General features: G+C 43.4%; 1 protein-coding gene across 2 annotated transcripts in view; it reads left to right on the top strand.

Moving 5' to 3' along the window:
• DOCK5 (dedicator of cytokinesis 5) overlaps positions 1 to 26861 on the top strand; it is a 131866-nt gene that overhangs the window by 16874 nt on the left and 88131 nt on the right. For both annotated transcript variants that reach the window (XM_074981598.1, XM_074981599.1), the window contains exons 2-3: positions 15889 to 15972; positions 26089 to 26129. In XM_074981598.1, the coding sequence (XP_074837699.1) occupies positions 15889 to 15972; positions 26089 to 26129 (125 nt within the window). The remainder of the gene's footprint in view (positions 1 to 15888; positions 15973 to 26088; positions 26130 to 26861) is intronic.

The following is a 26861-nucleotide window of genomic DNA, read 5'->3' as shown; positions in this document are numbered from 1 at the left end:
GCTGCTTCCTCTCCCCAAATAGCTGGCGCATTTCTGGAAAACCAAGGGTCTGTTGCCCGCCAGTGACTTCCTTCCACCTGCTGCCTTCCCACGTGGGGGTAGGGAGAGTAGGAGCCCTGAGTCCACGCCAGCTCCAACTGCTCAGGCAGCATGTGCCCTGCTCCTCATTCCCCATAGCAGATGCCTGAGCATGTATGGTGTAAAGCAGTTGCCCTGTTCAACCAGTAGAAGGTGCCACAAAGTAAATGCATCCAAGACCTCTGGTCCTGGTTTCTCAAAAACAGTAGAGTCAGAGGTACAAATGACTTAGGAGTGGAGGTTGTTCGTAACTGTGAAATTTTCATAACAAAATATTTTGGCTGTTCTTTCAAAAGTTTGTAACAGAACATGGACTTAATACAGCTTTCAATTTTTACTTTGCAGAAGAAAATGCTGCTTTTAATTATCTTAATTTAAATGAATTAAGCAGAAAAAACAGTTTCCTTACTTAGTCAGATTTTTTTTTTTTAAGTTTTCTATTTAATTTATGTTTAACACATATGGGTTGAACCTGTTTTGGCCAGCACCCTCAGGACCTGACGACCAGAGCTGGATGAGAAAATTTGCCGGACCACGGGAGCTCAGGATTGTCTAGCACCTTAGCAACAACTCCACTACTTAGTGGGTTCTTTAGAAGACATTTAGGGGTAAATTAGAGCTAAATAACAGCGCAGAACACTGAGAGCTGGGACTGGTGGCTATTAACAAACTTTATGGGACCATGAGAAACTTGGCCACACATATAAATGGTCATCTGGCTAACTCAAATTACGCTGGATTAGGATGTTTAGTAATCGTATCATTAAGAGTACAAATTAAGTACAAACCCAAACCAAAACATCACTACAACAGCCAAATGAAGGATGGTTAATGTTATTCTTTTGTACAGAAACAGAAAGGACAAAATTGTTCAGAAAAGGACGCTTCTTCCTTAAAGCTTAAACATTTTTATGAAAAGGAAATGCAAAACAAATTAGGTGTGGAAAATATTTTTAAATTTTGTTTTTATAAATGTGTTATTTTTACAGAAAACTACTGGAAAATTAAAATAACATTTGACAGTTTTCTTAATGGGAAGGGTCTTTTGATCACAAATTGACTTAATATGAAGAATGATGCTGGAGAGTTGGATCATATCAGGTGCAGCATCACATGATTTCTTTGAACACGACTTGTCCTGAAACAATCTGAACAGACTGATTACTTAATAACTATAGTAATATGAAAGTGTTATAAATATGAATACCTTAATATTTTTGATACTCATAATTACACATCTAATATTTTAGAACGAAAAATATCACTAGCATCAAAACCTCTTCATGGAACAACTATTCACACAGTGTGAAATACTAGTATTTCACAGAACACAATGTGGGAAATGCTGAGCTAGGTGCACAATTAAGTCTCTCTTTGCACAGAATATCACCAGATTCAATCATCATTAGCATTTATTGTCTGCTACCTTCCAGTTTTTCAAGTTCTAAACTATTCTAGGCTTTTTTTTCATGCTTTAATAATCATGCCTATAGGCCTGCACAGGCTTCCATCAGACTTTTAGTTTTTATAATCTCTTATTAAAAAATCACCTCCCAGCTGATTCAGAATATCAGGCAAAAGTGTCAAGTCTGGGAATGAATCTTGTGCATGTTAATTTTTTACACTGAGATCTTTAGGAAGCCCATGAAGTGGTGTTGGCTGGAAAAAAGAATCCTGCGTTTATTGTGAAAACTAACTTCTGATTTTTTTAAATTAATTTTTCAGACGGTTCTGTAATGAGTTAAAAATGGAAAGGGGTGGAAAGGAAAATCAAGTATTTTTCTGATATCAAAATTTGACCTCATTTTCAAAATTGGAAGTTTTTAAAACAGTTCTACACATGAGCTTTGTAGCTTATAGTCCTATCAAAGAAATTTGCAAACTGGGAATCATTCTCTTATTGCCCAAGTGTTCCAGCTGACATTTCTTTTAGTCAAAAGATCCTTTTTAAGCAAACACATTAAGTTACAATCCCAGCAAAATTTATAACTGACTTAGTCCAAAACCATAAACACAATCCTTTGCTGACAGAACAAAGACTGTATTTTTTAGGCCCACTGCTTTTAATTTATGGCTGAAATGCCTAAAATATTTTAATGGTTTCTGTGCCTTTGCTGGGAAACCTGTGTTAATAAAACTGAAAAGTGAAAAAGAGTTGTGAGGGAGATTTTTAGGTGCCCAGTTCATGCTCTGGTCTAAAAACTGAAGATGGTCAAATTCAGAGCTTTGCTTTGGATCCATCCCAGAAAGAATGTGTACTTCGGATTTAAACGATAAAAATATTTTTCAGGGGTGATACAGCTGTATGGCGCTCCTGACTTGCACATTTTTTTAAGAGTTATTGCTTTTTAAAAAATTACTTCAGTGATGTCCTAGTGGTTTAAATACGTGTCCAAGAACTCACTCCAAATTTTTCTAAATATGTAATAATGTGTAAATCAAACTCAAGTTGCATGAATCTTGGATTAATGGGACTCTGAGTGGTAGGGAGCTGGCGCCTGGCTCCAGGCTGCCCGCCATTCAGGAAAGCCAGGAAACTGACCAGTGCTCTGGTCAGTCTCCCTGCTCTTGTCAGTGGCAGCAGCCAAAAGCCTGACTCTTGGCTGCCACCAGTGACAAGAGCGGCAGCCTGACTCTTGCGGTCCAGGACATGAGCGGTTTCTCCGCTCCTGTTAGGAGTGGCAAGAGTCAGGCTGCAGCCACTGACAGGGGCTGGGAAACTGACCAGTGCAACAGCGCTGATGAGTCTCCTGTCTGCTGGGAGCCAGGCTCTGCCCCCGCCCCCCAGCCCTCCCCACACCACAGGTTGCCATGGGGCCTATGGTGGTCGTCTGCCCTGCTGTTGATCGGAATTGACCTGAACTGAAATGATCAGAATCCTTAAAAACTACTTTCAACTGAGGCTGATATTCTGTCAGCCGATCTTCCCTTCTTTATTTGTTTGAACGCAGTTCAAACTATGGGAACTATTCTTGTTGAATACTGCTGGGGGGGGAAGAGATGAAGGACCACAAAGCCTCTTTACTGGGGTATGGGTGAGCTTGTAGACCTTGTAAGGCAATGGAATCTTGTCTTACCTTAGGAAGGAGATGAATGAGAGCGGTAGAAGAGTATATAAATGAATGCACAAGGTAAATCAAGGTCTTTTGTTTGCTCATCTCATAACATGAGCACATGGGGACGTTCAGTGAAATTAAAAGGTTGGACAATCTTGTCATAATTTTTTACAAAGCAATTAAATTAAAAGTGGGAACTTCAGAACCAGTGAAAGTAAATACTCCTTCATATAATGCCTGATCACACTGTGGCACTTGCTGAGGCCAAGATTCAAAAAGAGATCAGACATTTAAAGGGGTATCAAGAATATCTAGAGTAGATATAATTCATGAGGACAAAATTTTTGGACTGGAGATTAAAGCTCACACTTTCAGGCTTTAAACCAATCTCTACCTGGAACAAAATGAGATCTGGGGAGACGGGACTGATTATCCAGCATCTGCCTGGTGTGAGGTTTCTCACACGTTCCTCTGGGGCATCTGATGAGAGCTGTCGTCTCATGCATGATATTGGGCCAAATGGAATTTGGATCTGATGTAGCGTGGCAGTTGCTGCTCATTCTAAAGCATCTTCTGGCTGGAAGATCTGCTGGCTGTGTTTATTCTGGGGCAGCTCTATGGAATTTATTGGCAACCATTGCAGAGCCAAGTCAAGTACTAGCATGGAAGCTGCAGGGTTTTATTCTGGCTCTCTCAGCCCCACCAAAGTCACTGAAGAGGAAAAAGGTGCAAATCCAGGCAGAATTCTGCCCAGCCAAATGGGATTAATGGGAGCTGGTTGACAATTTTTGAATGTCAAAATTTGACAACATTTTTAAAAATCTGGAAATCTGAAGAAGTTGGTCTTCCCTGTGAAAGCACATTACCTAATAAATAAAACTGTTAGTCTTTCAGGTGCTCCATCACCACTTTTTTGGGAGTAAAAATATATGGTAATCCTCAAAAAAAATCCCCCTATTTTTTAACCGGCTCTAGGGCTCGTCAGAATTTCAAAATTCAGACCAAAGCACAGCTGGGCGGATTGTGACTGTCCTTCGCTCCCTTTTTCTTTAGTTCAACTGTATTTATTATTTATATTACAGTCATGCCTAGAAGCTCCAGCAGCGACCAGGGCATATGCATTGTGCTAAGGATGGTGTATGTGCATAGCAAGAAACTGAAACAGAGAAAAAAGGCCAGGTGTGTGAGGGAGGAGGTATCACGTGTGTGGGAATCAGAGGGCCCTGCATCCTCCATCTGCAGTCAGAAGTGACTCCCAGCCAGCAGGTAGAACAGAAGGTTATTAGGCAACAGAGACACAGTATAGAACAGACTTGTCAGCTCAGAAAACAGGAACATTCAGTAAAATACATCTTTGGGAAAGGGGAGCCCAAACTTGGACCCTGGCTCACTCCCTGCTCCCAAGCCAGCTAAGACTGACTGGAAATGGCCTTTGTCTGGCTTGGAGAGTGGAGATGTCACCTGGGCAAATCCCCTCATGGGCACAGGTTCAGAAGGACATCCGGCATTGTTTACATGCAAGCAACTGGCTAGTCTTCCACAGTGGAAGTCACACCTGAATTCTCATCACACTCTGGGCATCAGAACAGTCTCCAGGGAAACTGAGACACACTTACTATAGGACAGTAAAACTTACATGCAGCATAACAAGGTGAATAAATCCCCATACAACTGCAATAGCTATTGTTAGATACAGAGGGTGATGGGCATAATTACCTATGTAGCTCACACCTGGAAAATCTGGGAAATGACCCCTGACTTGCTGATACCCAGTTTATCGCCAGAAGACCACTGGTGATCCCCAAATTTACCTGGGGATTGCTACATGGAACTTTTGTGAAGTAGAAACCTACTTTCTTCTTCAAGTGCTTGCTAATATCCATTCCAAGTGGGGCTTCTGTGCTGGCTGCATGCACCCGTGCTGGGAGATTTTCCCTTAGCAGTATCTGTAGGGGAGGAGCTCTAGTGCGCCCTGGAGAGGTTCCCTCATGGCACAACATAAGGGGTGCCACGTGCTCTCCCCCCACCCCGCCACTTCCTGCATGTGTTCCATGCACTGTCACTGGCCACTCTCCTGCTTTGGCAGTCCCTTTCCTCGTTACTACTGTGAACTCATGAAAGGATGAAGGGCCTTCCAGGGTCCACACAGAGGATGACCAGTTGGATCACCTCCTACATGAAAGTGCCTTTTGACCTGATTTGCCTCCTGCACATGAAAGTCATGAGGGCACACTTGGCAAGGGCAGAGGCATCATTGACTGCATTCATTGCTCACATCCTGATACCATCTCACATTTAGTGTGTGCAAAGTGCACCACCCATAGAAACACAAAACTAGCTCTGGGCGCTTGAATCAGCTAGTTGGCATTTGACTCTCCTGATTGGCTGCAAAAGTGCACAGCTTGCAAGGCACGCTGGTGGAATACAAACTCTGGATTGGAGTTCTGAATACATGCAAAAAGCATTTGAAGGTGAAGTTCAGGCTCAGCCTGTTGAAGAGATGAGAATCATTTTGCAAAGTTTTGTCTGGGTTTGGAATTTTAATACCCTCAGATTTCAGAGTTGCAGTTCATGGTTTTGTTCTGGTGTTGACTCTGAAGTCATCCAGAGTCAACACTGGAACAAAAAAAACAAACCCCCCCAAAATATTGTCAATTGATATAATTTCCTTGAAAACTGACAAGTTCATGCCATGCTGGGCTTTCTTCCCATTTCTGTCCCTAATTTGCTTTGTGCCTTTGACCAAATGACTTCCCCTTCTTTATGTCTCCATCTCCCATCTACTGAGTGGCTACCATAACAGTCCCTGTCCTATTGGGAAAAAAAATGAGATGGTTAGCTAGGTAGTGGGAGATTTTGAAAGGCACCAATGGAAAGAAAGGCGGCCAACTCTTGGCAACTTTTGTTCATAGTTGGGTACCCAACGGCCGTTGGTATCTTTCAAAATCTTTACCATAAGTGTGAAGAATTATTAAATAGTAGCACTGGTTTGAGCCTGGGTGCCACAGTTGAAGTTGATTTTAGCATCTATGATACTATGTATCTAGCGTTATTGAATAGATGGTCAAGGAATTTAGTATGACTTCTATGAGACCACACTGGTACACGATATTCAAGTACAGAATACAGCAAGGTGGTGATTGCAGTCTTAGGGGCTATTGGCTGCAGCCCCCTGATGGTTCTATTGCATATACAACCTCCACACATGAGACGGCTCATCAGACAGCTCATGTTTTTAACTATGTCGATGCAAATGTTACATAATGACCTGTAGAACCCACCAAAGACAAGATTAAAATCCTGCCGCCCTGTATGGAACCACATCAAGACCTTTACACCACCTTCGATGCTGTAGCTCGATGGAGAGCTGCATGGAGCTTTTCAACCCCTCAGAGCAACCCAGCTTGTTCATTCTTCCAGGGAAGTACCAGGGTTTGATTTACATCACTAAAACTGGTGCAGATTGAATTGCCACAGGACAGCTCATGGGAGAGGTGGACAGACCCTCTTCAAATGGACAATGTGACTGATTACCAGGCCCGAAAGATGGAGCATGTCATACCTGAGTCGAGCCTGTCAGATATTCAGCAGCCCACTGCTGTGACAGGGTGCTTGCTGGGTATCAAACCTAGATATAAATTTGTGGCTGTTGCTACTTACCCAAGCCACATGAAAGACGACGTTGGGTCAGCATTCCACACGTGATTATCCTGAACTTTCCCTCTGTTCAAAAGGGTTTGCCAGGATAGCTACACTGGCAAAACCTCCTAGTGGGGGTAGAGCTTGTTTCAGCAAAATAATTCTTTTCACCAAACAAAATAACTTACTTATACCCAAAGCACTTCTCTCGTGGCGTAACTGTTTACACTGGTCCTTTTCTCAACATAGATGTGTTGGTTAAGGGTGTAATTTTTTTTTTTCATACTCCTGCCCAGCATAGCTATGCCAGCAAAACTTGTAAGTATAGACCAGGCCCCAGTGTATTTCCCTTTTGGCTGCCCTAGCACATGTCCTGTTGCTCCGGGCATGAAATGGAGAGTGCCAGTGGGGAGAAATTATTTTGACTAAGCTTAAAATCCCTCTTGGACTTTTTGGCAATGTTGACATGTCAGCACTATTCTAAAATGGCAATTTCAAAATAGCATTTATGGGTCCATAGCGCTGGCTATTCTGTGTCTTAATAGCACCTATAGTGAAATAGCACTTTTGAAATAAGTACTGTTCCTCAAGGCTTGAGGTTTACCATAACTGAAATAATGCACTCGCTATTTCAAATGTATTTTGAAATAGCATGTGTGTCATTCAGATGCTGCCAATGTTACTTTGAAATAATGGCTGTTATTTCAAGCTAATTTGGCCATGTAGACGTAGCTGTTCAGTGCAAATGATAAGAGGAGATGGAGAACCTGATAAAGTACATATAGGTATAATTATTTTGATATGTTATATATGTAGAATGCAACATGCTTGCAGCTAGGTAGTATGACTCGTCTGCTTCATTAGGATACACAAGTTAGAATTCAAGAAGAGTAATACAAGAAGTTACTGTGATCATTAGTCCAGCAAAAATTTAACCCCCACTGCAAGCTGTATTGCTGGGGGCAGGGAGGAGTTAGAATTATTGGGTGAAACTCTGGTTTGTGTTATACAGGAGTTCAGGTGATGATCATAAGCGATATGGTCTATGAAATTATTCAGCTCTATAGTTAGTGGGTGAAATTCCAGCTCCATTGAAGTCTGTGGTCATTTTGGTGGGGCCTGGGTTTCATTCAGTGTAAGAGCAGTTACAGTAATTATCATCCGTCTCTACTTGTGGTTTTGTTTTTTGGCTGTTTCCCTACAGTGGATTCTCTTGGCTCGCTTTTCTTGCAGCATAGTGGTGAGGAGGAGGGAAAGGGGGCTGTGACTGTGAAGTTCTTTTGTTTGAACTGGCCCTTGAGCTGCTGAAAACATGCATTTGATGGCAGACTCAGAAGGATCTAAAGAATTCCCTGTGATTGGATCACAGTGTAACTGTACACATAGTAACTGTATTCATAAATGTCACATAAACTGGTGAAAGCCACATGTGCTCTGGAGGGTTCAGTTGTACCAGAATTACACCTCATGGCCCAAGCTCAGCTCAAATCGATACGAAAGTTGATATGTGGAACCCAGCAAAGTCAGGGGTGTTACTCAAGGTTAATAAGAGTGAGATCCAGTCTGACCCATGGCTTTCAGAAAGCAACCGTAGCATTAGCAGAGGCTGCCTGGCATAGCTGGGTCCTGGTCCAGGACTAGGGCTCCTCTACACTACAGTAATACAATTTAATAATAACAGAAAATACTTGGCCCAAACTGATTGAGGGGAAAGAAGATGTGAATATTGCTGACATGGAAAGAGGGAGAGCATGTTACTTTTTCCTGCCTATTCAGTTTTGAGTCAGCTCTGCTGCCTGCCTCATAAAGTCTGATTATAGATCATTTAAATCAGTGGAAAGGCTCCCATTAATATGAGTGGGTTCTGTATCAGATCCTGGGTTCTTTGTGGTTTATGAACAGATGCTGTTATGAACAACAGCCGGTTGTATTCCCTGATTCTGTAGGTGTAGAATTTGCCACAGAATCACTACATGCTTTAAATTCAGTAATCCATTGTACTTTTGGTCCTTTAAATTTTAAATGTGATACACGTGTAACACAAGCAATGGTTTTCTGACAGCCAGTTTTAAACAGGAGGTCTGAGAGAGGTGTAAACTATCTCCTTTTAGCTCACAAATTTGTTAATTCTGAAACTTGATGGTGTCAGCACAAAGTTTAAGTATGTGGGTAGTCCAGTTCAAGTCAATGGAGCTACTTGTTTGAAGTTAAGCTTTGCTGAACTGGGACCTTAACTCTGCTCTTTATCTATTTTTTCCCCCAGCCATAAGTGTCTGGGCAATTTTAAAAGATTTTCATCCAAACATCAAAAAGGCTTTGTCCTGTTTAAGAATGGGCTCCTTGGGCTATTCCTTGATTTTTTTTTTTTTTTTTTTTTTAAATGAAAAAAGCTACTGTTTTTTGGCTACGTTTTGGCAACAGACGGCATACCAACTGCTCTCCAAGTGGGTCTCCCCAGTGCAAATGCCAATGTTAGCCACATGGTCACTGCAGCATAAAGCATGCAGTTCTCCTTCCAGACAATGGTCTGTGACTCTTCAAGTTAAAAGATGTAATGAGGCTAGGGCTGCTCAGTGCAAAGGCACTGAATGTAATTCTTTGTGCAGAGAAAGCAAGGCGCTGCCTTCTCCAATGAGATTGCAGTTAGGGCAGAATCTCCCTCATAGAAGCAGGGTGTGTTATTTGGAAGCTGTTACGTTCTCTTAAGGCTGGGAGGAGGGAAAGGCTGGTCATTCAGCAATCTCTAAATGAGAGATAATGGATGCTGCAGCAGTTCCATTTTGCAGCCAAGCAATCAACAGCTTAAACATGGTTAATCAAATTATTGGGTAATGAGGCTGTTTTGTTCTGCGTTGGATTATATGCAGAATGATAAATGAAAGTTTACGTCTCTATAAATTTTATTTCCAGATGCTTTGGCTAAGCTTGTTCACTTTTAGAATATTTTATCCAGTGTGGGTGAGAAGCATCATTGTTAGTCTAGTGGTCAAAAAAGGACCATGAGTTAGGAGCAATGTTCCATTTAGTTTTTTTGCATCCAGGTGCAGAATAAGCTTTGTTATGTGCACCAAGGTGTGCACAGGTGAGCACCACGCGTAGAAATGCGCTGTGGGCACTCTGCAAATAAGGGGCACGTGACTCTCTCCTGGGTGTCTATCCAAGGGCATAGCTTACAGATAACACTAGTTAGAAGTCCTGATTTTCTTTTTGTGGCTCTGCTACAGATTTATTGTCCATGTTCATCTGCTCTGTCTTAACTTTCCCATCTGTAGAAGAGAGAATAACCCCCAGCTTTTGTAAAATGCTCTGAGATACTCATGTAAAAGCACTACAGTTATACAGTAGTACTTGTCTAGGCGCATACCATACCGTGTTTGGTGCAAAGTTGGTTAACATGCAACATTGCTGTTAACTGGATTGTCACCTTTTCAGTATACGAATGTTGTTAATATAGCATATGTAGTGCTGACAGAATGAGCCTGATCTGGCTCTTGTTGAAAGCAATGACAAAGCCCCAGTTGATTATAGAGAGAACCAATGAAGCGCAGTGTTTTGCAAATAGTCGTGAGGTTTGTGCGGCAAATTATGTCTTCTCTGGGCCTCTTAGACATTGTCTGGTATAAAGTGAGGCCTCTGGTACAAAGTCTGGGCGTTTTGTGTGTGGTGGTCTTTGGTTTTTCTGCCCCACATATGGTCCTGGTGCTACCTGATCTTTCACATCCTGCTAGCTGGTGCTTCAGAGATCAGGAATGTGCTATGTTTTTATCTTGCGGACCCTGAACACAACAGAGCATATAAATAAAACTACACCTGTTCCTCACCTCAAATACACCATTTCTGCCACTGTAATACCACATGGACCAGCCCTTTCCAGGCTTTGTGCATTCTTGGCAGATGGCCCTGACTTTCCACTCATTTGTGGCTATAATTCAGACCCTGGCTACCTTGGAGAGCCTTGGAGCATTATTGGCGATCTCTTTTGACCACATGGACTACTGCTGACTCCAGGGATGATTAGTATGTGAAGTTTCAGAAGACAGGAACCACAAATCCCATCTCATACCTTGCATCTAACCGGTTGTGCAATGCTGTGCATGAGGAAAATGGAATTCCTTCCTGAGCGCTGCAAGGAATCAGCATTTGCTCTGAAGCATGTTTCCCTTTGTCTGAGCCTTTATAACTACAGCTGCTGCTGTTGGTCATAAAATTATCCATTGTCCACTTAAATCCAGTTGCAGTGTTTGCCCCTTTGATCTTCCCCTGTAACGAATTCCATAGGCTGGCTACACATAACTGAAAAAGTGTTATCGTACATGTACCTGCTGTTAATCAAATCCAGTGGCTCCCTTATTCCCATGTAAATGAAACAAAGTAACAGCACTGCTAATAATTATGCTTACAGCATGGGATTATTCAAACAAGCCGGGTATTTCTGGTTAACGGCTAACACTTTGCTTCTTTGCCTCTCAGCTCAGATTAAATTTACTAGAGTTCAAGGTTAGTTTTGCACAACTATTTTCATTAGAGAAAACGAAGGGAAAGAACAACTCTTCTAAGCTTCCAGGTTCCAGAGTAGGATGAATACAAGTGAGGCGTACTCAGAAGGAAGAAAAAATTAACATCAAATATCATTGCAGTTTTAGTGGCAAAAACCATTTTCCTTGATACACTTTAAGTAGTACATGAAGGATTTTTACATCTTCATGACAAAAAGGAACGTTTCTTTGATGTGTGCAGATTACTTTTTCTTTCACGTCCCCAAAAGGTCAATTTAAACACAAAACAAAATCGAAACAGCATAAATAGCTGTAGATGGCCTATCTTGGATGTTGGCTCCAAGGAGTAAGACACAAACTGTAAAACTCCCGATGAAAATATGCCAGCAATTTATCTTTTATAACCTGAGTTTAGTAGGAGATATTTTATATACCGTTTCTCTATGTTCTTGTTCAATAAGAACCTAAGAACGTCCGCACTGGGTCAGACCAAAGGTCCGTCTAGCTCAGTATCCTGTCTGCTGACAGTGGCGGATGTCAGGTGCCTAGGAAGCATGAACAGAACAGGGAATCATCAAGTGATCTCTTCCATCACCCATTCCCGGCTTCTGACAATACAACCGAGCAAAACAAGATACAGTGTGTCTTGCTTATCTTTGAAGAGTAGTGGCAGAAGTATGCCGCTTCTGTTCAAAGTCCTTACCTGTTGGGGTCTGAAAAGTCCCCCCACAGTTTGGATGCAGGGAAATTTGCTGCTCGCTCCCACCCTGGTAAGCTCTTTAATGCAGAAACTTAATACAAACCAAATCTTAAAGGGTTGTGTAGAGCCTGCTTGCTTCTGTGTCACACATTCAGCCTCTGATTTTGTTGAATGCTAAAGCAGTTTCTTATGAAGAGACAGTGACTTGCATTCATATCGTGCTTTTTTTGTCTCACCGAAGGCCAAGGTGCTTAAAAACTGTATGCAGGAGTCATGTCACTGAAAAGCCAGATGGAACGCTGCAGAAAAATAAGGAGCTTTTTAAGACAGAGTGAAGTAACATGCAGCTGAACCGCAGGAGGAATTTCAGCAGGCAGAAGCTATCTAGATGAGTTAGAATTTCGCCAGGATGTCAGGGTTTAATCTTCTATTACAGTGAAATTGCTGCAGGGTTTTTAATGAGCACGGGCTGTTTGACCCTTGGTTGTACATCACATGTGTAGAATGGTAGCACTTCTTACTGGGGCAAGAATTCTGTTCACCTGAATCATCCAGACCTTGGGCTACTTTGCAGCTGTCCCATCCACGTAGCAGCCTGGCCCAGTCCTTCCTGGTTTTAGTGATCTGGCAAATTGCCTGCAATGGATGACTTGCCTGCAGGCAGTTCCTTTAGACTGGCTTAGTGCACAGTACCTTTCTGAAAACTTTCAGAAGTACTTGCTCTGTCAGGCAGAACATGTTTTCTGCAAAACTAGGTCAAATGTTGGCTGCCCCTTCTTGTCTCCTCCCCAGATGTTATTTTGTGATCTGTGTGTGTGTAAATGCACAGCTAGTATTTGACAAAAGGTTCTGATCTACTTGGTGATTCACCCTTTCCTTCTCAGCGGAATTCAAGCTTCTTGATGTGACTGTCTCTGGGCACATGGCATGTTGGTTAGAATTGTTTCCTCCTTACTGGGATTTCTGACCCTGTTGGAGGGAGTTTTAATGTAAGGCTTTAGGTCCAGGTGGTGTTTCCCTAGGTCCAGGTCATTTGCTGTGCACCTTAGCTAGACAATGTACCCATTTTTTTTCTGCCGTTGTATTGACTGTGGTTTTTAGTTACAGGGGGGCTTCCATGTAAGCTGGGCACCCAAAATCATCTGACAAAGCTGGTCTTTGCCCACGAAAGCTTTTGCTCCAAAATATCTGTTTGTGTATAAGGAGCCACAGGACTTGTTGTTTTCAAAATAATCAGTTACTTTGGAAAATCTTGGGTTAAATGTCTAGGGGAAAGATTGAAGTTGCCAATAGAGCAGGGGCGACTGGTGAAGAGGGCCAGGGAGAAGAGGCACCCACGATTCCTCCCCAATATGACTCCTCCCCGCACATAGGGGAAGGAACTGGCCACACAACTCTGCCACAGGCCATGCCCTGACTCCGGCCTAGACCCTGCCTGCGCTCTGCCTCTTCCCCCAAGCTCACTCGCCCTTGTGATGTGATCCAGGGAACTACTGGGGCTGGCAGTCTGGTGCCGGCAGCAGCAGTCGGACCACCCCGCACTCACTGACGATGGTGAGGAGAAGCAGAGCGATGTGGCCCTTGCTCCCCGCCCTTTCTCTGGCACCAAACACTGCTAGTCCCCTGGGCCACCCAGAGGCTCTGGCTCTGCTGTTTCCTTTCCCCTTTCCACCCATGGCATCTGGAGGAGATGCTCTATCCCCTTGTCTTGCTCCTGTAATGAGTGCAAGTCCCATTAAAGTCAGTTGGAAGTGGAAGCTAGACAAACTCAGTCCAAAAATAAGGTGTACATTGTCATCAGTGCGCATAATTAACCACGCTCCATTTCTAAGAGTTAGAGAATGGAGTTGGCTGCTTTTCTAAAACAGCTGCTGCAGGAATTGCTTTGGGAAAGTTCTGTGGCCTGTGTTATCCAGGAAGTCAGACTAGACAGATGATCACAGAGATCCCTTTGGGCCCTCTCAGCACAGTCAGTTGCATATCTCCCCCAATAATGCACTCGTTGGAATTACACCAGGTGTGAGTCTGGCCCAGTATTTATCAACACTAACAAAGCAGCATAAAGAACATAAATGTTTATATAGAAATTCCTATTTTAGATGCTGCAGGAAATTGACATAACCTGCCCACTTCTGGTGGCAATATTTATAGCTACAGTATTTTAAAGAAAGTTAGTGTGCGATATAATTTCTGGTGTGGTAAGCCAGTCATTTGTTTATATTGGCTCCAAGCCAGGAAGCAATATACTTTGTCCTGATGGGAATAATAAGCATTTGATGATGTTAGTTTCCTGATGCAGCAGTTGAAGTTTTTTTTTTTTCAGTTATGTTCAAAGGGCATCCTTTATGTGTAAGCCTTCTGAAATACGAGCCACGTTGCTAGAGTCCGATGGCAACATTTGTCAGGTTAATATTCCTCCTTGAAAAATGCAGTGTACTTCCTTCCCACTGTTTGTGTACTGCACCTCTGCAGTTCCGAAGGGAATAGCTAGGCAGCAGACAATGACATCTAAATGAGAGAGCCGCACTCTTATTACTTGAGGTGGGGATCGGGTGGTTTAAACTGGTGTAAAAGGATGTTTGCGTGCACTTATTTTGGCTTATCAGTTATAAGACAGTTCAAGTTACAATAGTGCAACCTTATAGTCAAGATACGGCCTCAGTGCCAACAGCAGGAGGGCTTTTCGCAAGTACAGCATTAATTTGGATGGTTGTTGCACAGGACTAGAGCAGGCACCTCCTGTCTGGGGCCTGATTCTGTTGCCACTGAAATCCCGTGGTGGCATGTGCATTGGCATTGCTCTAGTTAGAGATGGAGCTCATGGTGAATCACAAGTTTGCTTGTTAGTATGTTCCATACTTAGACCTCAACAGCATTCAGTCATGCCACAGACGTATCAACTCCCTGGGTAGCAGACATGCTGTGCGGCAGCAGAATCAGGCAACTAATATGGAGTGTTAGAATTGCCACCCTCCTCGAACCCCAATGGAAAATCTTCATCTTGCATGTACATAAGAAACTTGTTCTCCCACTAGTTTCTGGAAGATTAGTAAATGCAGGCATTTATCACTGGTCCAGGACCAGGGCTTATGTAAAGAACTTCCACTCCCCTGCCTGGATCATTAGCAGGGTTTGAGCCAGAGCCCATTAGCATCACTGTAAGGAGCACTGCCTCTCCAGGTAGCTAGTAGTAGTAGTCGTTGCTTTTTTGGTGCCAGTACTTGCTGGTACTGAGTACCTGCACCTCGGCAGCCCCAGCTGGGGCATTGGCTGAGGAGGAGCTGGGGGCTGGTTGAGTACCAACCACTCATTCCCAGTCTACTATGCTCGGAATAGTTTACTAATCAGAAAACTCACATGCACTGCTCTTCCAGGCTACATCTACATTAGCCAAAATCTTCGAAATGGCCATGCAAATAGCCATTTCAAAGTTTACTAATGAAGTGCTGAAATACATATTCAGCACCTCATTAGCATGCGGGCAGCTGCAGCACTTCGAAATTGACGTGGCTTATCCAGATGGGGCTGCTTTTTGAAAGGACCCTGGCTACTTCAAAGTCCCCTTATTCCTATGAGCAGATGGGAATAAGGGGACTTCGAAGCAGCCAGGGGCCTTTCAAAAAGGAGCCCCATCTGGACGAGCCGCGTGGTGGTGTGCCACGTCAATTTCGAAGTGCCGCAGCCGCCCGCATGCTAATGAGGCACTGAATATGTATTTCAGCGCTTCATTAGTAAACTTCGAAATGGCCATTTGCATGGCCATTTCAAAGTTTTTGGCTAGTGTAGACACGGCCCCAGAGTGTTTAGCCATTACGAGGAGTTAGATTGCAACATCAGATTACCTTTATGTTCTCTTGCTTCACTTCACTTCCCCATGATTGTATGTTTTCATCTCTCTCTCTTCTACCCCCCCTTTTAGCAATCTACAATTACGAGGCTGTCCAGGATGTGGAGCTCTCCTTGCAAGTTGGTGATACGGTTCACATTTTGGAAATGTATGAAGGTAAGTCCCAGACCATACCTTTCTACCTGGTAAAAGTTTAAATATCTGAAATAATTTTTTTTTTTTTTAAATTATATTCCCTAAAACTAGAAAATTTCAGGAAAAATAATTGTTGCTTCTGAAATTGCTTGTGGACTGTGTTCTTATCATTTTCTGATCAGCACTAGAAGGATTCAGAGTTAGTCTGCTGGTGCTTGGCCCATTAAAATGTGGGGCAGTTTTGAAGTTTGCATCCAGACTTTCCCAGTGTGTGGATTAGAAGGAGTTGAAGTAAATCTCAACTCATGAAAAACGAGCACATTACCCACCATGGCATGTCTACATTCTTCTTGTGCTACATATTTCTCTAAATTACATGTCTTCATGTGCGATGTGTGGTGATGTTTGGGAACGTTGCTGTGTAATAATGACATTTATCTTATTGCAAATCACTTTTCCCTGCGTTCTTCTGAGTTACATCCGCTAACCCATGCAGAAAATGTGTTACTCATTCTGGCCCTCGAGCACCAGGGAGTGTGAATAAAAGCTGGATTCTGTTCTGCCTCATACATTAACGCCAAGGCTTTATCTGTATGGAACTTCACTGCACAGCAAGCGAGTACACTGTAAATTCACTCCCGTGTTTGCTGTGTGAACAAGCCCTTACGTTCAGCTGGAGGATCTTTCTTATCAGTGGGAGGGTGTAGTAGGTTTTTAGATCCAGGGTCAATTTCTAGACTGCCAGCTAGAAAAATCATAATTTTTGGACTTCTAAACTGAGCTGAGCACCCTCAAGGGGGAAGAGTTCCAGAACCACAGAATATCTTTCCTAAGTCATGTTAGGGGGCAGAACTGCATGTTTAGCTATGCTGTTGAATTGATTATCTAGGCCAGTGGTTTTCGACTCCCGACCCAGCCCAATCAACACATAAGGGCGGCTCACGTACCATTCTCATGGTCTCCCAATCGTATGTAAATTGTGTGGTTTCACCCCACTTTACACACGGAGTGCTGTATGCAGCCAGTAAAGGTAGTTAGGTTGAAAACCACTTGTTCTAGGCTCCTGTTTGACTCCTGTCTTCATAGCAACTGAGCTCCTTGTGTTATAACACAATACCTGCTAGTGTCTGCCCCCTTTTGAATGCAGGGGTGTTCTATACATCACATTGCTACCAAGTAAAAAACGGCTTTAAATACTGTGTCAAATGAATATTAATACTTAAATCTTACAGATTACATGGTAAACTGAGTTGTCAAATGGTCTGTTGCTGAACGCAAAATAAACAGCTACGTACTGTGAAAAGTGCACAACCCGTTTTTCCATTGTGTGGTATCTCTGTTCTTTCCCAAAGGCCTTTTGGGAATATAAATTGTCATCAGATTTCCACAAACAGCATCAGCAAGGGGCGGGGGGAACATACAGCTCCCCCTTTTGTTATCTCCATTGAGCTGGGCAAGCTGCTTGCTTAGCAATTTGATCTTAGTTTGTCTCATTCCACTTCTCCCTGACCTTGACGCTGAAGACAGCCAGCCAGCCCGCCAGATCTCACTTGTCAAAGCAGATTATACTGCTGATGTGTATGTTTACAGTGATGTGTGTGGCAATGGAGGAGTGTGTTTGTAGGAGAGAGCTTAATAAGCAATAGAGTCAACATATGATCCAATTTTGCAAAGAAAAAAGACAGACGCTCAACGCTAAAAACAGCCTTTATTTGTGCAGCTGGATGTGTCCTAAACATTCCAAAAATGGCATTATTTACAAGGTTGTTCAGTTTCCTCCTTAGTGGCCATTAACAGGGACATTGTCAAGTAGAATAAACTAGTTCTCATATCGTCTATCTTCTTTCTGAAACTTCACAATGAAAACTTACCCTGGGAGTGGATTGGAAGTTATTTGCAGTGGGGTTCTTTGTTTTGGGTTGTACAGTGTGCAACACAACAGGATACTTATCCATGACTGGTACTCCTCTGTGCTGTGGGAATACAAGTGACAATTTTGTAGGAAAGGCACAAGAAAATCAGGCAAGGCATTTGTGAATTATAAAGGTGGGTGGGGAGGAGCAGACTGCTCTTTGGGGAATTCTCTCACCGATGCGAATACTTCATCCTGCCTTCAGCTACTTCCGCTCTCCCCAGAAAGGAGGTTTCAGCTCAAAAACTCCAAATTTTGTTTTGTCATTTGTTGTGGGTGTTCTTGCAGCTTATTACATGTCTGAGTTGTCTTTCTCTTGTGGTCTCCAATTTGAATGTCCTGCTTTCCAGATGTGTGAGTGGTGATCTTTTGAAAATGACAGTGTTCCCACCAAAAATGTCTTATTCCTCTTGTGTTAGTGCCGTGTGTATACCAGCTGAAGTATAGCTTAATAAAGGGTTATTTGGTCTGAAAACCACCAGCTTTATGTATCAGAGGAGTAGTGGTGATAGTCTGTTTCACCAAAAACCACCGGGAGTCCAGTGGCACTTAAAAGACTAACACATTTATTTGGGCAACTTTTTCGTTGACTGGAACCCACTTTGTCAGTTGCGTGAAGTGGAAACTTCCGTTTGGCAGGGTGTGTATATTATATTACTATGTGGAGGACTATGCTAAGGAAGTCAAAATTCTGCTTTATGTAGGTGCACAAAAATCATGTTCTCTTTTACCAGGATGATGGCCTTGCCATCAAGGCAGTTCTGTCCTATAAAGTCCCCTCCCCTCCCCACAGGCATATTGGTTACATCTCCACTATCCCAGGGCTATACAGGCTCTATCTACGCTGTTGCTTGAATGACAAAACTTTTGCCCCTTAGAGGTGCTATTTTCTGCCCCCCACACCGCCCAAAAGACCAAAGTTTTGCTGCAGCAAGTGGCATTGTGACCAGTGTGTTACTGGCAGGAGCGCTCTCCTGTTGACAGCATGAACACTGTTCACTGGAGATGGAAGTATTTTGTTGACAAGGGAGGTGACAGACAGTGGCTCTGCTGCCTGGTGTATAGAAACATGGCCAGGCTGCTAACAGCTATGCAGTGTAGACAAAACCTCACCCTCTTTCTCTGAGCCAATAAATATTTAATTACTTACCCAAAGTAGAACAGCTCCCGCACAAGACTGAGAGAGAGTCAGTGATGGCCTCTACCATCTGCTGGATATGAGATTCACCCTGGATTTGGGAAGGTCAAGTCCTTAGTTCATTTTTTTTAATTATTTTTTTGAAATAAAAAAAAAAATAAACCTTAATTTTACTCCACTCTGGAATGAAAGCAGATGTTGGAACTCTGACATTTTTCATGAAATGGAATTCTTGTTTTCTGGCCAGCCCTGGTGAGGACTTACCCTAAGTTACCAAGATGTACACCGGGCAATATTACCTGCAGGTGTGTGGTTTTTTTCCTCCCCTTCTCATATCTAGAGCATGGCTCCTATTTATTCCTAATAGTGGTTTCCCTGCTCCTTATTTGCAGATTGGAGCAGGGCTGTGCTCTCTCCTCCTCTGCATGCAGAGAAGGAGTCTCAGTGTATTGGGCAATGGTTGAGAGGTTTTTGCACCCCCCATGTGTCTGGCTCCAGTGGAAGGAGCTGAAATGCACAGTTTGTTCCTCAGTGCGACGCAGCAAGGTTGAAGCTCCCACTTGGGTCCTTTGTTAACAGTACACATTATCTTAATCTCAGCTGGCTGGTGAGCTGCGAAGTCATAACACTGGTAGAGCTGAGCAAGTTTAGATTGGAGGAGGCCTGTGAAAAGACAATGAGCAATGGAGTGAACTAGAGGGTGGTTAGTAGTCTCAGTGGGGTAGCTGTGTTAGTCTGTATCTTTGCAGAACAAAGCAAGCAGTCCTGTAGAACCTTAAGGGCTAACTAATGTGTTTATTAGTTAATGAGCTGAGCTGGTCTGCTCTGGAATGTGAACAACTGGGTCTTTCCCATGAAAGCTCATTGCCTAATGAGTAAAATTGTTAGTTTTTAAGGTGCTACAGGACGACTTGCTTTGTTTTTAGATGATGGCGCTATCAGAGCAAAGGGACAACAGTGGGGTTCACCCCATGCAGAGGGCCTGTACGATAAGGCTTTTCTTATTAAATTCTGCTTGCTCAGGCTAAAAGGGTAAAAGGCCTTGTGAAGGATGTCTGCCTTGGGGTGAATTTCACCCCAAAGAGGCAAGTCATTGTCAAAAACAACAAGAAGTCCTGTAGCACCTTATAGACTAACATGTATTTTGGGCAAAGAGTAGATACAGTGCAGTCCTGCCCCCGCCCTTTGAGTTTTTGAGTGGAAGAGGGCAGCGTGAAGTTGGAGGGAGGGCTGTACTGTAAAATGGCATAAATACAAATTAATCCCAGCCATCTGTCTGGATGGCAAAGCAAAATCCCACTTGCTTAGTGCCTGGCATGCCTTTATGACCACACGAAGGGACTCCAACATAAGATGGGTGGTGCTGGGTCCCATCAGTTCAGTTCTGTACTCTGGATTTGGCAGCGTCCTATGTGGGTGCCCCAGTCAACAGGCTGTCAGCTATTCCGGTTGGTCTGCTCCTCTGGAACAATGTGCCACAGCTCATGGTGGATTCTGCATCAGAGAGAGCTTTAAAATCCAATTTGGAAGCTTTTTCTAAATACATGCTCCAGGAATTTTTGTGGGCAGTTCTGTGGTTGGTAGGAGGTCGGCATGGATAGCCAGAATGGTTCCTTCTGGCCTTGAAACTGTGACTCCATGAGCCAAAGTCCATAGCAGTTAATGGGAAGTCTCCCATTTTCTTCACTGACTTTTGGATGAGGCCTGCATAAGTCCAGCCTTTTTGTTTGTTTCTGTTTTCTAAATGGATGTGGGAAGCAACAATTTGGAAGTCCCAATAGTGGCCATATTGGGTAGGGTTAAGGTTATTGCAAAAGGCTCCCTTTTCCGACAGCTGGGAAATCCAGCTGGGAGATCAGATTGCTGGGCTAGGTTGTGGCCTTTTTTGGGGGGTGCAGTGTGCAGGAGAGAGTGGAGGATAGTTGATAGTAAGCAGAGTTGATAGTATGGCATGAGCTGCTCCAGCTCCACTGAGTACCCTAGTCTGGCTGTGCAAGGGTTGTAAAAGATTGGATCAGCACAGAGAGAGAGACTTGAGGGTTACCCAATCCCCTAATGTAGGCAGGGTGTTGTTTATAGAAACTGAAGTAATACTTATTTATAGCTGCTTGGGCTATCTACACTTGAGGTTTTCACTGGTGAAGCTACAATATTGGCTGCAGTCAGGGCAGATGTGTGCGTAGGTAAGGTCTAAATCATTGCCAGTGGTTGCTTTCTTCCCAGTGCTGAGATGAATCTAAAAGGGCTTCTGCATGCCTTGTCCTGCCTGTAGGCAAGTCCTTAGCACGGGAGGATGGCTTATTCATTAAACGCAAGACATCTGGTCACAGCCAGTCTCCTGAAAATTTCCTCCCTTTAAAAGGAAATGCGTGCTGCTGCTGTCATTGAAATGTGCAGTTTAGACAGTCTTAGGGTCTTGGATTTGGCACTCCACTGTATATTGCGGAGCAGGATTTTCCTCCATGCACCGTCTGTTGAACACCTTGCTCTTTTTGTGGAATGCCTTGCTCCCCTGATAAAAGGACTCGGCAAAACCCACTGTGTGGCATGCCAAGTGTTGGCTGGCAGATGTTTGTCATTGGTGAAGTGTAGGTTATATTGCATAACTCACCCACTAGCAATAAAAAGAACCTGGCTGTTTTGCAGGTGCATCCTAGGACTGCCCTCTGGGTGAACTACACTTGCAGAACTTCTGCAGACTTCTTCAGAGTGAGATTTTACTGTGGCTCTGGGAATCTCTCGTAAGACGTTCAGATTCCAGTCTGTCTGGAAGCTCACTTCTAGTCTGTAATTTTTGCCAGCTGTGGAAAATGGCAAAACCAGAGATGAAGAGGGAAAGAGTGTTCTCTCTGCTTTGGAGAGCTGGCCGGGGAAGCCTTGCACAGGTGCAAATTGCATTGCGCACTCTGCTTCTGTCTTAGGCATTGCGTTTGTTGCCAGAGTTGAATGAGGGAATCCCCTTTCCACTGCAGTGCAGCACAGTGACATGCAGTGTGGGACGCTGCAGTGAAAAGAGAGCATCATCTTGTGTGGGTAAGGATGTGGGCAGGGACAGAGGAGGTCCGGTTTCTATTCCCAGCTCTGCCACGGTGTCTGTGTAAACTCAGCTGAGCCACTTGCCCTCTGGTCTTCAGTTCTGCAACTGTGAAACGAGCATAATAATAATTCCCCTTCTCCCAGCTGCATTTATCTGCCTGGCTTATGTAGTTTGTAAGATCTGTGGGACAAAGGCTGTATTTATACAACAAGGAGCCCTAGGGCACCTTAAAGACTAACAGATTTATTTGGTCGTAAGCTTTTGTGGGTAAAAGCTATGCCTTACGCATGAGAAAGTGGGTTTTACCCACAAAAGCTTATGCCCAAATAAATCTGTTAGTCTTTAAGGTACCCCAGGTCTCCTCACTAGCTTGGCAGATACAGACTAACATGGCGACTCCTTGGAGGCCCTTTACGTATACATTGCATGACTGAGCTCCAGTCCGGTTTTGGATCTCTGGATTCTCATTGTGTTCAAATCAACTTGAGCGTACAAGGAACAGAAATCAGAGAGGTAGCCGTGTTAGTCTGTAGCTTCAAGAACAACAAGAAGTCTTGTGGCACCTTATAGCACCTGATGCTATAATAGATGCATAGATACTATAGATGCAACTGATGAAGTGGGTCTTTGCCCATGAAAGCTTATGTTCCCAAATATCTGTTAGTCTATAAGGTGCCACAGGACTTCTTGCTGTTCTCAAGAAACAGAAATAACTTTCTGATGAGAAGTTAAAAAGAAAAAAAGTCTTCTGGTACTTTTTGTAAGAGTCAGGCTGTTAACCCCAGTATCCTGACCAAATTTCAACATTCTTCCTAGTGACCTTTTCAAGAGGAATGTCCTTATCCTTTTCCCCTTTTGTCGCAAATGTTGAGTAACACATGACAATGCTGGTTAATAGCTGCTGTATCATACCCCAGGGATGGCTGGTGATGTGAATACAAAATACCTCATGTTCTTATAGGTTACTTCTCAGCTCTCAGGACACGAGGCACTTTCCCTCTACAGAACTATTTTTATCTTAGTCAAATATATCTACCCAAATGAACAGCAAATGTCTAGGCAGAGAATGTGTATGTCCGGAAGAGAGACTGATGTTATGTCCTTCCCTTTAGTTCAGGCATGAAAATCCTCCTGTTCATCCTAAAATGTTTCCACTGTCATCCGCACAAAGGAAGTATACTTGAGGGAAACTCTTAACTCGTCTACCATTTGTCTGCAGCTTCTAGACTTGTATTTGAAAAAAGAACCAGTTGGCAGGACCGCTGCCACAAGCACTTGTTTACTGCAAATTATGAGTGAGGTTATTTTCTGCGGTGTCATTGTCATTATGTTGGTCTCAGGACATTCACTCAACCTTGCATTTTGCTCTGATGCGGAGAGTTCCCAGACCTAGAGAAGAGATCCATGTCTCCCAAAAGCTTGTTTCTCGCACCACCAGAAGTTGGTCCAATGAAAGGTATTCCCTCCCTCACCTTGTCTCTTGAGCAAGTGTAAGTCACACACTGAGCAGGGTGGTTCACTGTCCCATGTAGTGTCACCTAACCACTTACACAGAAAGCTAAGGCTGTAGAGGAGTCTCAGTGTAAGAGCCAGCTGGCTTTTGTCTCAAACATAGTGTAGAGGCTCCTGCACTAAGCTGCAGAGCAGCCAGTTTTGAGTCTGCCTGCGGGTGGTTACACAAGGTTACTGAAAGCAAGAGAAGAATTCTGAAATGATCCACAGATTGCAAGGATGAGTGGAGAGCAGGAAGACGTGCAGGAATGTAGCAGTTTTATGTAACACAGCCCATTCATTGATACCACTGATGGTTGTATAGATGCAGAAACGGAGTTAAGAGCCTGAGCCACAGCAAACTGGACAAATCTTAATGAATTCACTGGGTTTTGGCTCAGCCCTAACTAGCTTGTGCTAGACTGTTCAGTGAACTAGTGACAAAGCCAAGATTAGAACCCCGATCTCCTCATTCCCAATCCAGTACTCCCTCCCTTGGGCCATGCTCACTTCATAATCCTGTTTTTATCTCATGGAAGGAGGAGTTCTTCGCCCCACATCCCCAGAGCTTCTGGACTGCCAAGGGTTTTGTAACCAGACTTGACTGGTCTTACAGTTGCTAGAGAGATGGGCCAGACCTGCAAAGTCTGAAGTTCTCCAACGTGTGGGTCTGGGCAGGGTGGTCACATACAGGATGTGCGCTGGGACCATCTCTGCTAAGTATAAAAACACGTTCACAAAGACATTTTGCCCCTCTTCTCTTTGTTTTCTCACCTGCTAGCCCCCTACCCTCATTGTAGTCTCTCTGCTAGCTGGGTTATCGGTGTATATATCAGAGTGTAGACTCCCTGGGGAGATAGCCTTGTCTGTCTTGGTGCCTCCAAGCGCCACTCCAGCTACGTAGATAATTATAAATACCACTCCAGCCTCCCAAAGGAACAATAGCTCCCCTGGGGTGTAACTTTTAAATGTTGCACCTTATAGACTAACAGATATTTTGGAGCATGAGCTTTCCTGGGCAAAGACCCGCTTCATCAGATGCATCTTTAGTATCTCTGCATCTATTATAGCATCAGGTACTATAAGGTGCTACAAGACTTCTTGTTGTTCTCGAAGCTACAGACTAACACGACTACCTCTTTGATATTTTTAAATGTTGGTCTAAGCAATTACCAAAAAAAAGGCTGGAGAGCTGTATGCTTGGAAGTTAGTTAAGGTGAGAGCTGAGGAAGCAGAATCTCAGGACATCAGAACAGATGACAAAGTAGCATTTAAGCAAGTGTGAATTTGCCCATCCTGTTGCAGAAACGTGCTGCTGGAGACAATGTCTGCAGGTCAGTGTTTAAAATAAATATTATTATTTGTATTACTTTAGGTCCTGGAGATCCCTACAAATGGACAGGTCAGAGAGTGGGAAACAAAGTAGTAAACATTCCCCATTTGCGGGTGGAGAACAGGCACACAAGGCATACGTTAGGGCTGGGAACAGAACCCAGAGCTCTTGAATCTTAAGTTAATGCGTTCATCACAAGACCATCCTTCTCTGCTTTAAATTTCCTACGTGCAAAGTAAGTCTCGCTTGAGAACAGGTAGACAAAATACTCTCATTGATTCATATACTTGCCTTTCAGTCACCTGGAAATCAAAATGTTGGTTAAACCCTAGGCTCTACAGAGGGAAGAAATGTTATTCTAAAAGTGATGTGTGTCTGGTCTGCAAGAACCACTGCAATTATTCTGTAACTGATACTTCACTGGAGCTTATCACAGAGGCTGTAAATAGGAATAATATCTATCTGGGGCAAATAATTTGCTGGCTTTTCCCCCTTCCTGTCCATAAAACGAAAGACCTTCACTGATTTTTCTTTCAGCCTTCCTTCAAGGAAGGATTTCATGTTGGTACATGGGCAGCATGGAACAAAACGTGTAGAACGTGAGATTCAAGCATCATTTACATAGAGATTTGGGTTAATACCCACACGAGGGTAAGGATAATGTTTCAGTTCAGGCTGTGAAGTTGGCATCAAAGGAGGCAACTCCCAGCTCTGCCACTGACTTCCTATATGCCCTTGGGGTTGTCATTTTATTCTTCTCTGCCTCTGTTTCCCATAGTACAATGGGCACAAGTGTCTCTGTCCCTTCATCTGTCTTGTCTTTTTAGACTGTCAACTCTCTGGGGCAAGGAATCTTTCTCACTACATTTACATACAGCCCCGCATACAATGGGGCCCTACTCTCATTTGGGGCCGCTGCATGCTATGCTAACAGAAATAATAAGCCACTGCTGAAGCACAGTTTCAGGTGAAGGAGCAGGTCCACTGTGTCATTTCATAGTAAGAAAGGCCTTTGTTCTTTCATGTTCTGCCTTATTTTAGGGCTCATTCTCATTGGCCTTGCTCTCTGCTGTAGTGCCATTGGAGTTAATGGGACATCTGAAGTGAGCCAGGCCAGCTGGATTTGGCTTATGGATTATATGTGGTAAGAACAAGGTGTACTGCTATCAGTTTTGCATGTTTAATTTCTGCCTGTGAAGAATCATTGTATTTTTCTCCCTTGCCAGGTTGGTACAGAGGATACACACTCAGAAATAAATCGAAAAAGGTATGAATTCTCAAGCATAGTTATTTTGATATGTTATGTTTTGCCAGACACTATCCAGCCCTGTAATGCCCTTTATTTTGGTGGTTGTTTCTGCTTTTGGACAATGCATACCTCCTGTTTGGGATAGTCTAGTTTTTTAGCAGTAAAAATGAATAACCTTGAGCCAAATGCTGGAGAATCATTAACTAGGAAGAATATGCAATGGAAGCATTTCAGAAGTTCATGGCAATGCTACAAATATTGCTGTCCTGTCAGCATTTCCCATTTTAAGCACAGGGAATGCTGTTTAGTCTGGGAGAATAAACCTGTAAGGCTGTCCCATATATATACAGCAAGCCCCCTGTTTAATCACTGAGTGCTGTACCTGCCTTCTAACATAAGCTATATATGGTAATGGGTGACCCTCAAAAGGTTTGAATGAACTTCCATGCATCTCTGGACCTTATCCAAACTCCTTGACTTTGCAAGAAAACTCTGGAAATCTCACTAGCATGTGGTTTCCCAGGAGAATCCCAGCACCTTTGTTCCGGCCCTATCTGAAATTGCTTCCTGGTATTTCTGCACTTCTAATTCCCTGTGGAAATGAAAGCAAAATAAAATTTGATCGCATTCCAAAGCACAGGTTTCTATGGAAGGACGGAATTTTATTTTTCCCTTGTTTTATTCCCAGTTAATTCTTCTGTCCCTAGTTATATGCTTTGGTTGCAGCCGTGTAGCTCTGTCTACCAGAGA

This window comes from Carettochelys insculpta, chromosome 31 (assembly GCF_033958435.1).
Source record: "Carettochelys insculpta isolate YL-2023 chromosome 31, ASM3395843v1, whole genome shotgun sequence".
NCBI classification, from domain to species: domain Eukaryota; kingdom Metazoa; phylum Chordata; order Testudines; family Carettochelyidae; genus Carettochelys; species Carettochelys insculpta.
This window is presented reverse-complemented; position numbering and strand designations above follow the sequence as displayed.